This window comes from Cnephaeus nilssonii, assembly GCF_951640355.1.
Source record: "Cnephaeus nilssonii genome assembly, chromosome: 7".
NCBI classification, from domain to species: domain Eukaryota; kingdom Metazoa; phylum Chordata; class Mammalia; order Chiroptera; family Vespertilionidae; genus Cnephaeus; species Cnephaeus nilssonii.
This window is the reverse complement of record NC_137078.1, coordinates 76,216,260-76,229,539: the sequence shown is the minus strand read 5'-3', so window position 1 is coordinate 76,229,539 and position 13,280 is coordinate 76,216,260. Positions and strand designations below refer to the sequence as shown.

The 13,280-nt window shown below is 51.7% G+C and overlaps 1 protein-coding gene across 1 annotated transcript; it reads left to right on the top strand.

The window, feature by feature from the left end:
- Positions 1–598: 598 nt before the first annotated feature.
- On the top strand, positions 599–13,147 carry HECTD3 (HECT domain E3 ubiquitin protein ligase 3). The gene is made up of 22 exons (XM_079776487.1): positions 599–1,051; positions 1,211–1,371; positions 1,615–1,707; positions 1,784–1,919; positions 2,197–2,312; positions 2,398–2,511; positions 2,648–2,730; positions 3,156–3,321; positions 3,538–3,619; positions 4,263–4,445; positions 4,594–4,646; positions 4,825–4,889; positions 5,029–5,132; positions 5,397–5,516; positions 5,627–5,716; positions 6,690–6,896; positions 7,167–7,296; positions 7,390–7,464; positions 7,563–7,644; positions 7,773–7,844; positions 8,002–11,143; positions 11,252–13,147. The coding sequence occupies exons 1-21, from the start codon at positions 683–685 to the stop codon at positions 8,084–8,086; spliced, it is 2,586 nt and encodes an 861-aa protein (XP_079632613.1). The 5' UTR covers positions 599–682; the 3' UTR covers positions 8,087–11,143; positions 11,252–13,147.
- Positions 13,148–13,280: the final 133 nt, after the last annotated feature.

Sequence of the window (13,280 nt, the reverse complement as noted above, 5' to 3'; positions counted from 1 at the left end):
CTTCCATGACTGTGCTTCATCAACAGCTCCTGCCCATCTTTTTTGCCTTCTCCCTTTCGGTCTAGGCTTTTCCTCTCACTTCGTTCAGAATTACTGCGAGAAACTGGATAATGATCATCCGTATCCTGGAGGCAGCCAATCGGCGTTGCGTTCTCACAGGGATGTTTGAACGCAACAACCAGGATCAAGCCCGAGTGACTCAAGACTCTCGCCAGTGGCAGGGCTGGGGAGGAGGTTATAGCCCCAATCATTTAAGTCGCACTGTCCCTGGGATGGGGAGCCCGAGGGGATGTCTAGAAAACTGAAGACTCTTCTGGTTGTAGTATGACTTGTTAGTGAGGAGGCAAAACGAAAGCCAGGGGACCAGAAAAATGGTGGTTGAATAAGGGTGGTAGCGGTGAGGATAAAATGGTAGTAGAAATGGGGTAGCGAAGGGGAGACTGGTCAGGTAGAAACTAGTGAACTGGGTCGGGTTAGCTGAGCGGGAGGCACAGAAGTAATAAGGTTGAGGATCCGAGCATAGAGGGCAATACGGCAGGTGCGCCTAGTCCAGAACTTACGACGGAGGCCGGCCGCGGGCGGGGCGAGCGGAGTGGGAAGCTCAGCCAGCCTCCGGGGCCGCCGCTCCCGAGCCGGTAGCTCCCGAGCCGGTCGCTCCCGGGCTTTCCTCCGCCGCCTCGCCATGGCGGGCCCGGGCCCGGGCGCGGCGCTGGAGACCCCGCGGCAGGTGCTGGGTCGAATCTGCTTCCTGGCGGAGGCCGCGCAGAGCCTCCGCGCCGGACGGCCGCTGCCCGCGGCGCTGGCTTTCGTGCCGCGCGAGGTGCTCTACAAGCTCTACAAGGACCCCGCGGGCCCGTCGCGCGTGCTGCTGCCCGTGTGGGAGGCGGAGGGCCTGGGGCTGCGCGTGGGAGCGGCGGGCCCGGCCTCGGGCCCCGGCTCCGGGCCCCTCCGCGCTGCCCGCAACAGCATCGAGCTGCGGCGCGGCTCCTGCGTGCGCACCACCGGCGAGGAGCTGTGCAACGGCCACGGGCTCTGGGTGAAGCTGACCAAGGTGCGCCCGGCCCGCCCCGAGCCCCGCCAAGGTCCCCGGAGCTGGGAGGCCCCGGCTGTCGCCCTCCCTCCCCGCACCGAGCTGGCATTGCGTCCGGTGCCCTTTGCCTTGGGCTGGGCAGCTCCCTGACGCCTGCCCCCGTTTGACGTCTCCCGGCAGGAGCAGCTGGCCGAGCACCTGGGCGACTGCGGGCTGGACGAAGGCTGGCTGCTGGTGTGCCGCCCGGCCGAGGGCGGGGCCCGCCTGGTGCCCATCGACACTCCCGACCACCTCCAGCGGCGCCAGCAGCTCTTCGGCGTGGACTACCGCCCGCTGCTCAGGTGTTGCACTTGGAGGGGCGGGGATGGCCGTCGGTGGGCCGGCCCCGGCGAGTTGGAAAGTAGTCCGGCACCGCCCATTAGGTGGGATCGGAGCGAAGGTCGGGTTAGGAGAGCAGGAAGGGGCGGGGCCTGAAGGAGGGGGTGGGGGGGTGTCGTTTGGAGGAGTTGGCGCTCTGGATGAAGGTTCCAGGCCTTGGGGGATTGTCCTGCTGCGCACTGATGCCGCCCCATCCCGCCCCACAGATGGGAACAGGTGGTGGACCTGACCTACTCCCATCGCCTGGGATCGAGGCCCCAGCCCGCTGAGGCCTACACGGAAGCTGTTCAAAGGCTACTGTGAGTGAGCTGGGCGGGATGGGGAGGAGGAGCCCGGGTCTGGGCCCGCCCTAATGAAGGATTTGGCATTGCTTAGCTATGTGCCCCCGACGTGGACCTACGAGTGCGACGAGGACCTGATCCACTTCTTGTACGACCACCTGGGCAAGGAGGATGAGAACCTGGGGAGCGTGAAGCAGTATGTGGAGAGCATAGACGTTTCCTCCTACACGGTGGGTGCTGGGCCTCCTCCCACCCCAAGGAAGAGGCCGTCACATCTTCCTTGACCCAGAACCCTCACCTCTAGACCAGGGTTAAACCTGAATCCCCATTGGCCAGACTCCGTGCAGCCCCCATCCGGAAATCCTATAGGAACCCAGACAGTTCCACTCATACCGGCTTCACATTTAACCCAGATCCACTGTGTCATCTCTCCTCCCTGACCCAAAGCACATTCCCAGTGCAGGGAATGGGGGTAAACACTGATTCCACCTCTCTGTCCCTCCCCAGGAGGAGTTCAATGTGTCCTGCCTGACAGACAGCAATGCAGACACCTACTGGGAGAGCGATGGATCCCAGTGCCAGCACTGGGTGCGGCTTACCATGAAAAAGGGCACCATTGTCAAGTGAGTGGGCTCTGAGTAGGACAGGGTGGGTGAGCCACGTGTCTGTGCGTGTACAGAGACCCACATGTGTACTCTGACCCCCTAGGAAGCTGCTACTCACAGTTGATACCACAGATGACAACTTCATGCCTAAGAGGGTGGTGGTCTATGGCGGCGAAGGGGACAACCTGAAGAAGCTGAGTGACGTGAGCATTGACGAGTGAGCAAGCTGGCCTGGGTGGGAGGTGGGGCATGATCCTAGCAGTGGGGGCTGGCCCAGCTTGGAAGGTTGGGTGAAATCCCAGAGATCCTTGAAGGCAAGGAGTACCCAGAGTATCTAACGTCTGTCTCCTCAGGACTCTGATCGGGGATGTCTGTGTCCTGGAGGATATGACTGTCCACCTTCCAATCATTGAGATCCGCATTGTGGAGTGCCGAGGTGGGGCTTAAGGTTGTAAGGAGGGAAAAGGAGCCCCATTGTATAGGTGGGGGCTAGCTGGAAGTGCATGTGGAGAAGGGGGTGGGCTTAGAGTTGAGATGAAGGTGATAGCTGAACTAACTCCAGGATTTGAAACTTCGGGGCCTGAGCCAGGTGGAAGGTACCAGGGTATAGACCTGCCTTAAAGCCATAGAGATGTTAAGGCTCACCTGGAAGAGGAACTGAGATGGGACCCACAGGCTTTCCAACAGTTATAGTGGTGGACGGGAGAACCAAGAATATAATAATCAGAAAGAGGTAAGTAGAAGGTTCCAAGTGTTTAGGGGCAAAAGGTGACAAAAGGCCGAGCATTAAGGAGACATTCTCAGGACTGAAGGCCAAGGAGGCAACAGGCACAACAAGTGACCTCACTCTGTCTCCTCCAGATGACGGGATTGATGTGCGTCTTCGAGGGGTCAAGATCAAGTCATCTAGACAGCGGGAGCTCGGGTTGAATGCAGACCTTTTCCAGCCGGCCAGCCTGGTGCGATATCCACGCCTGGAAGGCACTGACCCAGAAGTCCTATACCGCAGAGCTGTTCTCCTGCAGAGGTGGCTGTGGTCCTGGGCCTGCCAGGCCCTCCCCTTCCCTTCCCCCTATCCTGTCTATGTGGAGGCGTTCCCGAGGTTATACTGTCAGCTGTTCAACTTCGTGTCAGAGCAGCCCCTGGGCCCTGGCCGCTACTGGACCCGTGTGTTGGGGATTGAGGGGGTCTGACATCCATGCCAAACGCTTTAGCTGCAGTTACCTTTACCCACCCACCCCAGATTCATAAAGATCCTAGACAGCGTCCTGCACCACCTGGTACCTGCCTGGGACCACACGCTGGGCACCTTCAGTGAGATTAAGGTGAGCCTAGCCCACCCAGTGCTGGTCTTGGCAGTGGGCTCCCCCTTTCTGCTCATGCAATCGTTCACTCTTCAGCAGAGAGTTTTTAAAACCTTTGCTGGGCTTTGGGGACTTAGGAAGAAAGCCAGACGCAAATAGTCAAAATTTAGTCTTTCTGGTGCTATTCCCCAGATAGTCTGTGAAATGCACAAGAGCTGGGGGCGGAAAGGTGACAGCACGGATAGAACAGGCTGCATAAAAGGTGTATCCTGGGAGTTCCTAGCAACTCTTAGATGAACTGAGAGGCATACTAGCAGCATCTAGATGATGTGATTATAGCATGGGGATGAGGCTGGGAGGGAGTGGGCAGGAAGCTGGCTCTGGTAGCAGAGGGCCCTGTGGACCAGGCTGTGAAGCAGGGACTTTGTCCCAGGTCAGTGAAGCCATTGAAAGGTTTTAAGTAAGTTATGACAAAGTTGGATTTTTTCTGTTTTAGAAAGCTCCCCCTGGTGGCTGGACTAAGGGAGGGACTGGAAGCAGGGACAGGGATGGACTAGGCTTGGACTGGAATGGTGGAATTGGGTCCAGGCATAGAGGAAGGTTTCAGGGCCTGGACAGGGGCTGACTGCCTACCAGTCCTGCTCTGGTTACCTTTTCTCACCAGCAAGTGAAGCAGTTCCTGCTGCTGTCACATCAGCGGCCAAGCCTGGTGGCCCAGTGCCTGCGTGATTCAGAGAGCAGCAAGCCCAGTTTCATGCCACGCCTGTACATCAACCGGCGCCTTGCTATGGAACACCGTGCCTGTCCTTTAAGGGACCCTGCCTGCAAGAACGCTGTCTTCACCCAGGTCTGGACCACCTGGGTGGTACTGAGGGAGGGCCAGTAAGGGGCTTAGGAGGCTGGGTCAAGAGGGACCTGAGCAAGGTCTTTGGGCAAGAATGGGGCTAGGTCTTGACACAGACTCCTGCAACTCCCTCCTCTTTCCCCTGCCTCAGGTTTATGAAGGCCTCAAGCCCTCTGACAAGTATGAAAAGCCCCTGGATTACAGGTATGGCATAAGGCTGAATGACTTACTCAGAGCAGATGTGCACACACACACCCACACACTGCCTCTGGCACCCCTCACCATTACCCCTCTGTAGCCCTACTCCTGGCTGGTGTCGGGGTTGGTGAATCGTCCTGAGCCCTGGCCCAGCATGATGACAGAGGTCCACCCCCATTTACAGGTGGCCCATGCGCTATGACCAGTGGTGGGAGTGTAAATTCATTGCAGAAGGCATTATTGACCAAGGTGAGGCCCTGAGGGAGGATAATAAGCACCCTGCCCTAGTTTGAGTGGTCGAGGCTGCTGGGGGCCTGCTTTTATTACTCCATTATTGGGGCTGGAGCTCTTGAGTGCCCCAGCTGAGGGCATCTATCTGTCATTTCAGGGGGTGGTTTCCGGGATAGCCTCGCAGACATGTCAGAAGAGCTGTGTCCTAGCTCGGCAGACACCCCTGTGCCTCTGCCCTTCTTTGTGCGCACGGCCAACCAGGTACTCCCACCCTTACCTCCCAAGTTGTTTCTGCTCTTTTGTCTCTGCAAACCTCCCAGGTACCAGGTTGAGCTAGTGAGGGAGCAGAAGAGGGTCCAAGTTGCCCAGGAAGGCCTCTGGGCAGATAGGGAAGGGGAGCCATTATCCATTCAGAAGGATCATTCAGGGCCCCCAGGGAAAGGTGTTCAGGGAAGTCTTTGGGAAATCTCAGACAAGAAAGTAGGTCCACCCCATGCCATGCTGACAACCCTGTCTCGGGGGCAGGGCAATGGCACCGGTGAGGCCCGGGACATGTATGTGCCCAACCCCTCCTGCCGGGACTTTGCCAAGTACGAGTGGATTGGACAGCTGATGGGGGCTGCCCTTCGGGGTAAGGAGTTCCTGGTGAGTAGCCTAACCTGCACCCCATCAGCCTTGGGCCCTGGAAGGAAGAAGGACCAGCCAAACCTGGGCAGCTCCGGATGAGAAGACATTAATGAATATTTGTCCCACAGGTCCTGGCTCTGCCTGGTTTTGTGTGGAAGCAGCTGTCTGGTGAGGAGGTGAGCTGGAGCAAGGACTTCCCAGCTGTGGATTCTGTGCTGGTGAGTCGGGCTTGGAGCTAGTGTTTCCTCTGCCCAGCCCCTGAAGGTGGCTGCTCCCCAGGGCTGTCCTGAACCTTCTCTTACCACACACGTGCTCCCTCTCCAATCCCATCTACTCTCATTGACTCAACTACTATCCATAGTCTGGTGACTCCTAAATCTTCACCTCTAACCCCACTTTCTCTCCGAAGCCTGGGCCATATATGCATCTGCCTGCTGGATGTCTGCTCTATGATGGCACCTCAAGTTCAGCACACACTTCATCTCCCCAGTCTACCGCCCTCTAGACCTCCTTCTCTCAGAACGGCACTGCCACCCACCCCTTCCCCTGCTGAGGCCCTCAGGCTCATTCTTCACTCCTCTTCCCTCACCTCCCACATTCTGTCACATCTCCTTCTGGAATCTGTCTACTTTTCCCATCTTACTACTACCCTCCAGTTCAGGCCACCTTCCATTCTAACCCAACCACTAACTATAAAGGCTAGTGTCTCTATCTACTCTTACCCATCTGATCTCCAGCAGCCAGAGTATTTTATTTCACACTCACTTAACCTCTTCAATGGCTCAGCTCTGGGATAAAATACAAAATCCAGAAAGACCTTACATGACCCATGTATATGTGGCCACTTGGTTCACATTCAGGTTCCAGCCAAACAGATTCCTTAAGCCTTTTGTTCTTCCACCTATTTCCAATATCCTCTCTCCTAACTTCCTTGTGGCCCAGCCAATTCCTAGCCATCTTTTGGGTCTCGGCATAGATGCCATTTCCTCCAGGATGCCTTCCCTGTTCTCCAAGCCTGATTACATGTTGTCTTGTTACTTTCACAGCCCTTGACTGATCCCCTCACTTCTCTCGTGGCCTGCATGGGGACTTCCTTGCCTGGCTGGCTGTCCTGCTTCCCTGTGAGCATCTTGAGGAAAAATGAGTTTCCATAATGAAAAGCTGACCTTCCTGCCTCTCTCCAACCCCTAGGTGAAGCTCCTGGAAGTGATGGAAGGAATGGACAAGGAGACATTTGAGTTCAAATTTGGGAAGGAGCTAACATTCACCACTGTACTGAGTGACCAGCAGGTGGTGGAGCTGATCCCTGGTGGTACAGGCATCGTGGTGGGATATGAGGACCGTTCCCGTTTCATCCAACTGGTACAGAAGGCACGGCTAGAAGAAAGCAAGGAACAGGTACTGCCCAGAGGCCAGGAGAACAGAGAGCTTTGGACAAGAGCCCAGAGCCCAGGCTGATAGGCCACCAGTTCCCAATCCCAAGAACTCTGGCCCCCATCATCCCTCTGCCCCACATTCCCGCCGGTCGGTGGAATACAGAGATATTCCCAGAGCTGAGCAAAGACCCTGTCCCCCATTATCTCCATGAGTGCAGGCCAAGTGGCTCCACCACACACTGAGCTGGGAGCTGTGCCCTCTTCCCCAACCAGTCCTTTCCCCCCTCCCCAGGTGGCAGCCATGCAGACAGGTTTGCTGAAGGTGGTGCCACAGGCTGTGCTGGACTTGCTCACCTGGCAAGAGTTAGAAAAGAAGGTGTGTGGGGACCCAGAGGTCACTGTGGATGCTCTGCGCAAGCTCAGTGAGTGTGGGGCAGGGCAGGGCAGCACCAGGTAGGGCTTAAGGGTTATGTCTGTTGGGACACAAGAATGAATTCTGGCCTTGTCACCACCAGCCCGATTCGAGGACTTCGAGCCATCTGACACACGGGTGCAGTATTTCTGGGAGGCACTGAACAACTTCACCAATGGTCAGTGGTAGAGGGCGGAGTAATACCTGGGTTTGACCTCACTTGTGGGATACAGAGTCAGGCTGGAAGTGCGGGCACTGATTTCCTTCTCCATCCAGAGGACCGGAGCCGCTTCCTCCGCTTTGTCACAGGCCGTAGCCGTCTGCCTGCACGTATCTACATCTACCCCGACAAGCTGGGGTGAGTGCAGAAGGGAGGTCTGAAGGGGCTGTGGCCAGCCTTCTGCCCAGCACCACCCCCCATACATGTCAGACCCTGCCCTGTGCCCCTACAATGCTTCCTGATCTCTGGCCCCTCCACACCTCCAGCTGCGAGACCACAGACGCGCTGCCCGAGTCTTCCACCTGCTCCAGCACCCTCTTCCTACCGCAGTATGCCAGGTGGGTGTCCTAGGTTCGAGCCCAGAGAGTGGGGAGCGGGAGAAAGATGACATCCTATGGTGGATGAAGGGCTGAAGTGTACGAATTGGAGCCCCATCACCCCTGGTAGTGATGGGGGCCTCTACACCTGGCACTGACAAACCCCCTGCCCTGGCAGCGCCAAGGTGTGCGAGGAGAAGCTCCGCTATGCGGCTTACAACTGTGTGGCCATCGACACCGACATGAGCCCTTGGGAGGAGTGAGTCGGCTACCTCCTGTGGGCCAGCAGTGTCTCACTCTGCCTTGCCTGGAGCAAGACACCTCACCTGGACCAGCTGGGGCAGGATGTGAGTTGATGCACTCAGAAAAAGCCAGCACACAGCCTCTGTGTGCAGCTGCAGTGCGGGCGGTGGGTTGACACTGGTGGCCCAGCCCCGCAGACGCACAAGCCCTATGCGTGCTCGGCTTGCTTCGGAGTTATTTTGCCTTTGTGAGAGGGAACCGTCCACAAGCCCAGCACAAGCTGCCAGGCCTGAGTTACTTGAAAGAGGCCTTCTAGTCCCTACTCCCCATGGACTTTGCTTCAATATTTGGCTCCTCTCTTTTTTTATCCTTGTTTTTCTCTGGCTTCAGCTTGGACTCAAAACAAAAACTATAGAGGGTGGTGGAATCTCCTCTCCAAACAAGGTATCAGGGATGGATAAGGAGTGATGGTCTTCCTTCTTAGTCACCTGCCCCAAGAATGCAGCAACTGAACAACCTCCCTCATATACTTATCTTTTCTTCTGCTCCCTCAACACCCAAGGTGTGAGCTCCCTCCTCTTCCTCCAACCCGTCTCAACTGACGGAAGTGCCATTACCTCCCCTGGCTCAGAACCTACATCCACTCAACATTAAATCTTACTGCAACTACACCCCATGTTAATCACTTCAGTATCATCGCCAGCCTGACTCCCCGTCCGCTGTTTCACTCCCAAGATTTTGCACAAGTTAAGGCCAGTTGTAGCCTCTCTGAAATCTTCAATAGCTCCTCTTTACCCAACTCTAAAAGCCTAGACTTTAAACCTCCTTCTAGGCCTTATGGACATCTCTGCCCCTCTCCCTCACAAAAGGGCCTCCAAGACACTCCATCAAAGAATGTCTTGCACATGGGAAAAGTTGAATAAATGGGTGAATTCATTCCTTTGGAATGTGTTTATTGGGCTCTTGAGGGATGTTTGAAGAGACTTTTCCAGGAGTGGTGGGCTTCTTAGTGGCAAACATTAAATCTGGAGCTGAGAGGGAAATGAAGACCCCACTACTCAGAAGGGAGGAAGAAAAAAGTTGGCCTACCATCATCTGGGATGGGTGTGGAGATGTGGAGGATAGGAGTCCTCCTTCAGGAACCAAGTGGGCAGAAGAATTTGACATAGAGGGCAAGCCCTGAGGTGGCCGACAAACCACCCAGGTCAGAATTTTGACAGAAGAAGAGGCAACAGCATTGCTGCCCACCCCCATGCCGCCTCCACAAAATGGCCCCTGAGAAAAATTCAGATTACAGTCCCTCACTCTCACAGTGGGCAGCCACCCTCAAAGGGTCCCAAGTGAAGTGGCATGTGGGGTGGGGTTAGGTGAGGGGTGTTGTGTTGCTCCCACCCTTCCCCAAGCCCTAATGCCCCTCCCCCGGGCTGTGTGCACCCTGAGGCCTATCTCCCCATAGCTCTGAGTCTAACTCCCCAGGTGAGTCTTGCAGCTGCCCAATCCCTGTGCTTCGGGTGGCCCACAGGAGACACCCCTGCTCCCCTCTGGCAGCCTCTTCCATTGCCTGCAGCTAAAGGGGCTGGAGCCCTAGAGGCTTTCCCCCGCTCCCCTCCCAGCTCTGCTCTTCCCAGCCAGTTCCCGCCCAACCAAGGCACACCTTCTGTTTTCTGGGGAAAACCTGGCCAGCGCCAACCTGCAGGAGGCAGTCCATTTCTGTGTCTGTTACGGGCCATATGAGTCTTTGGTCCCTCTTTTAACAAATTGGACTCGCAATGCATTATATATTTTACAGCTTGCTTTTCATTTAATCACTCAATGAATGCATCAAGCATGTATGTTAGTCACCATAGCAGGTTCAATGGGTAAAATGGTGGCTAAACATAATTTTTGCCCTCTTGGGATTTACACTCTAATGAAAGAGACACATAGTAAACAACGGCAAAAACAACATTTAATAACGTGTAAGAGCTCCAAGGGAGAAGTGGAGGATACTATTATTAGAGGACTGTACAGGATGGACGTTAAATCCTGAGGAGAACAACTGGGCACAAAGGCCAGCTGAGGAGCATGTTCAGTTCTGGGGTGAAGGGAGAGAGAAGAGACTCCAGCCTTAGAGGGCCGTTTTAGGATTTTGCAGGGGAGAGACAGAATTAGATGTGGGTTTGGTAGCTGTGTAGAGAATGAATTGAGAGGGAGACACAAGGCAGGGAGTAATCCAAGCAGGAAATGATGGTCACTGAGACCATTGTAATGAATATTTTTATTGACTGTATTGTATTACATTGTAAGGGATTTTCATACTGTTTATTAATTTAAAACCCTCTACAGATGGACATAAAGGTTGTTTATAAATTTTTGGTATTGGAAACTACAAATGTTACAATAAACATTCTTATGCATATATCCTTGCATACCTATTTGATTATTTCCTTAGAATAACTAAAATCCCTTCATCAAACTGCCAAATTGCCAGGATATATCAGTTTTCACTCCCTTTAGTGTCTATTTCCTAAACTCTTATCAACCTTGAGTATTAACACTTAAAAATATTGTTTGATAATTTAATGAGCTGAAAAATGAATGGTATGATTATTTTAATTTTCATTGCTTTTTTAAAATATGTTTTTTATTGATTCTTTTACAGAGAGGAAGGGAGAGGGATAGAGAGTTAGAAACATCGATAAGAGAGAAACATCGATCAGCTGCCTCCTGCACACCCCCTACTGGGAATATGCCCGCAACCAAGGTACATGCCCTTGACCGGAATCAAACCTGTGACCCTTCAGTCCGCAGGCCCACGCTCTATCCACTGAGCCAAACCGGTTAGGGCCATTTCCATTGTTTTGATTATTTACTATATTGAGCAATCATTTCTCTTCTTTATGAACTGCCCTTTATGTCTTTTTGTCTGTTGGTTTGATTATACTTTTCTGGTTGATTGATTGATTTTTATTTTGAAAGTACGCTTATTAAAGCTGGGGACAGTGAAACAAGGAAAGGCCTAGGATAGAAGAAGCAACAGGAGAGAGCCTAAGTGGAGGTGCGTTGGCTGTCTAGAAATGTTAGGAGAAAAAAGTGAGGCAGATGGGAATGGGGGGATGAGGACAAATATGTGACACCTTGACCAATGAAGAAATTTAAAAAAAATAATAAAATTTAAAAAAAAAAAGAAAAAAGAAAAAAGTGAGGCAAAGGAGGCCTTGGAGACAGCAAGTTCAGGGGGTAGCCCGGGATGAGCTGCCACTGCCCATTGCTCCCATAGTTGTAAGTCTCATGGGGACCCTTAGAGTTTAGGAGAAAGAAAATTCACTCGAAAATAAAATTCGAGTAGGTGTGTGTTCCAAGGAGGGCACACATTTTCTTACTGATTTATAACAATCTTTGCATAGTACTAAAATAAAAAGTCCATTGTACTAAAATAAGGCACCATGCTAAGTGCTATACTTCTGTTACCTGTTTTATCTTCTGTATAGTTCTATGAAGTAAGTACTATTAGTATATCCACTTCTAGATGAGAAACCCAGAGCAAAAATGAAATAAGTAACTTGCCTGGGTCACATAGTAGTAGCTGATGAAGCTAGACATTGGATGATGTTCTGCCAGCGCCACAGCCTGCTGATGTGGTAACTAAGGTGCCTTAACTTCTATATTAACCCCATCGTTGTGTCAGATGTCGTCATTGTTTTTCCAGTCTGTACTTTGCCATTTAATTTCATAAATATTCTTTCCTAATGTACAAAATTTTAAATTGTTATGAATTCGGAATCTTTATGGAAGAAACCATTTATTGGATATATATACCAGGGGAGACAAGATAGTAAACTAGTTAAGAGCACTTTCTCTAGAGTCAGCTTGCCTGCATTCATATCCTAGCTTTACCACATCCTCGCTGTTAACCAGTGTCCTCAGCTTCCTTTTTTTTTAAGTACCTAGCCTTTTACCATTGATTTGAAATGCTACCTTTTCACATACTTATCATTTTATGGTAAACTTTTATATATAAGAAATCCTCATTTTGCATAATACAAAACTGTTCAAATGACCCTGCAAGTTGAAGCCAAGCAAAGAAATCTTTTTTAAAAAAAATATATTTTATTGATTTTTTTACAGAGAGGAAGAGAGAGGGATAGAGAGCTAGAAACATCGATGAGAGAGAAACATCGACCAGCTGCCTCTTGCACACCTCCCACTGGGGATGTGCCCGCAACCAATGTACACGCCCTTGACCGGAATCAAACCTGGGACCTTTCAGTCCCCAGGCCGACGCTCTATCCACTGAGCCAAACCGGTTTCGGCCAAGCAAAGAAATCTTAATAACCAATGGGAGAAATTACCATTGTTCTGTGACCTTTAAAATTTTTTGTCAAACATTAAAAACATTCTTGTTGTCAATTATAAATGTATAGGGAAATGGAAAAAATAGTAAAACTAATATTTATTTAGTATATTGTAATATTTACTTAGTATATTGTAATTAGAAAAATTGAGAATTAAAATTATTTTTCTTTGTAAAAAACTTTCCAAGGATAGTTTGAACAGTGCTGGACTCTTTTTTCTTGTCTTATAATATGAAGCAAGCATCTTCACTCTGCCTTGATGAATTGTCATGCTCCTTTTTAAGTTTGGATCAGCTCCCAACATTTTATTCTTTGGACTTTAAACCTCATGAAATATCTCTGAGAATTCCTTTAATGTGAAGTTTTTTGTTGGTGTCACTTCCTCTGGGACATTTTCATCCTTTTTGTGTAGTAACTAATCACCAACAAACTGAAAGAGGTGACATGATTCACTGCTCATGATGTACATCCAAAAACATTGATTGACATTTTTTACAGTAGTCTCATTGCTTTAAGGGAGGAGAGAATTTTTGGAGGGCCACCATTTTTACTGATGTCAGCTGTTCCTTTTGTATTTGCTTCTAAATTTATTTGATAGAAAGTTGTAGCCCTAGCTGGTTTGGCTCAGTGGATAGAGCATCAGCATGCAGACTGAAGGGTCCAGGGTTCGATTCCGGTCAAGGACACATGCCCAGGTTTTGGGCTCAATCCCTGGTGGGGAGCGTGCATGAGGCAGCCAATCAATGATACTCCATAATTATTGACGTTTCTTTCTCTTTCTCTCTCTCTCTCTCTCCCTCTCCCGCCCCCCCCCCCCCCCCCCCCCGTCTCTGTCTCCTTTCCTCTTTGAAATCAATAAAAATACTTTTTTAGCCCTAGC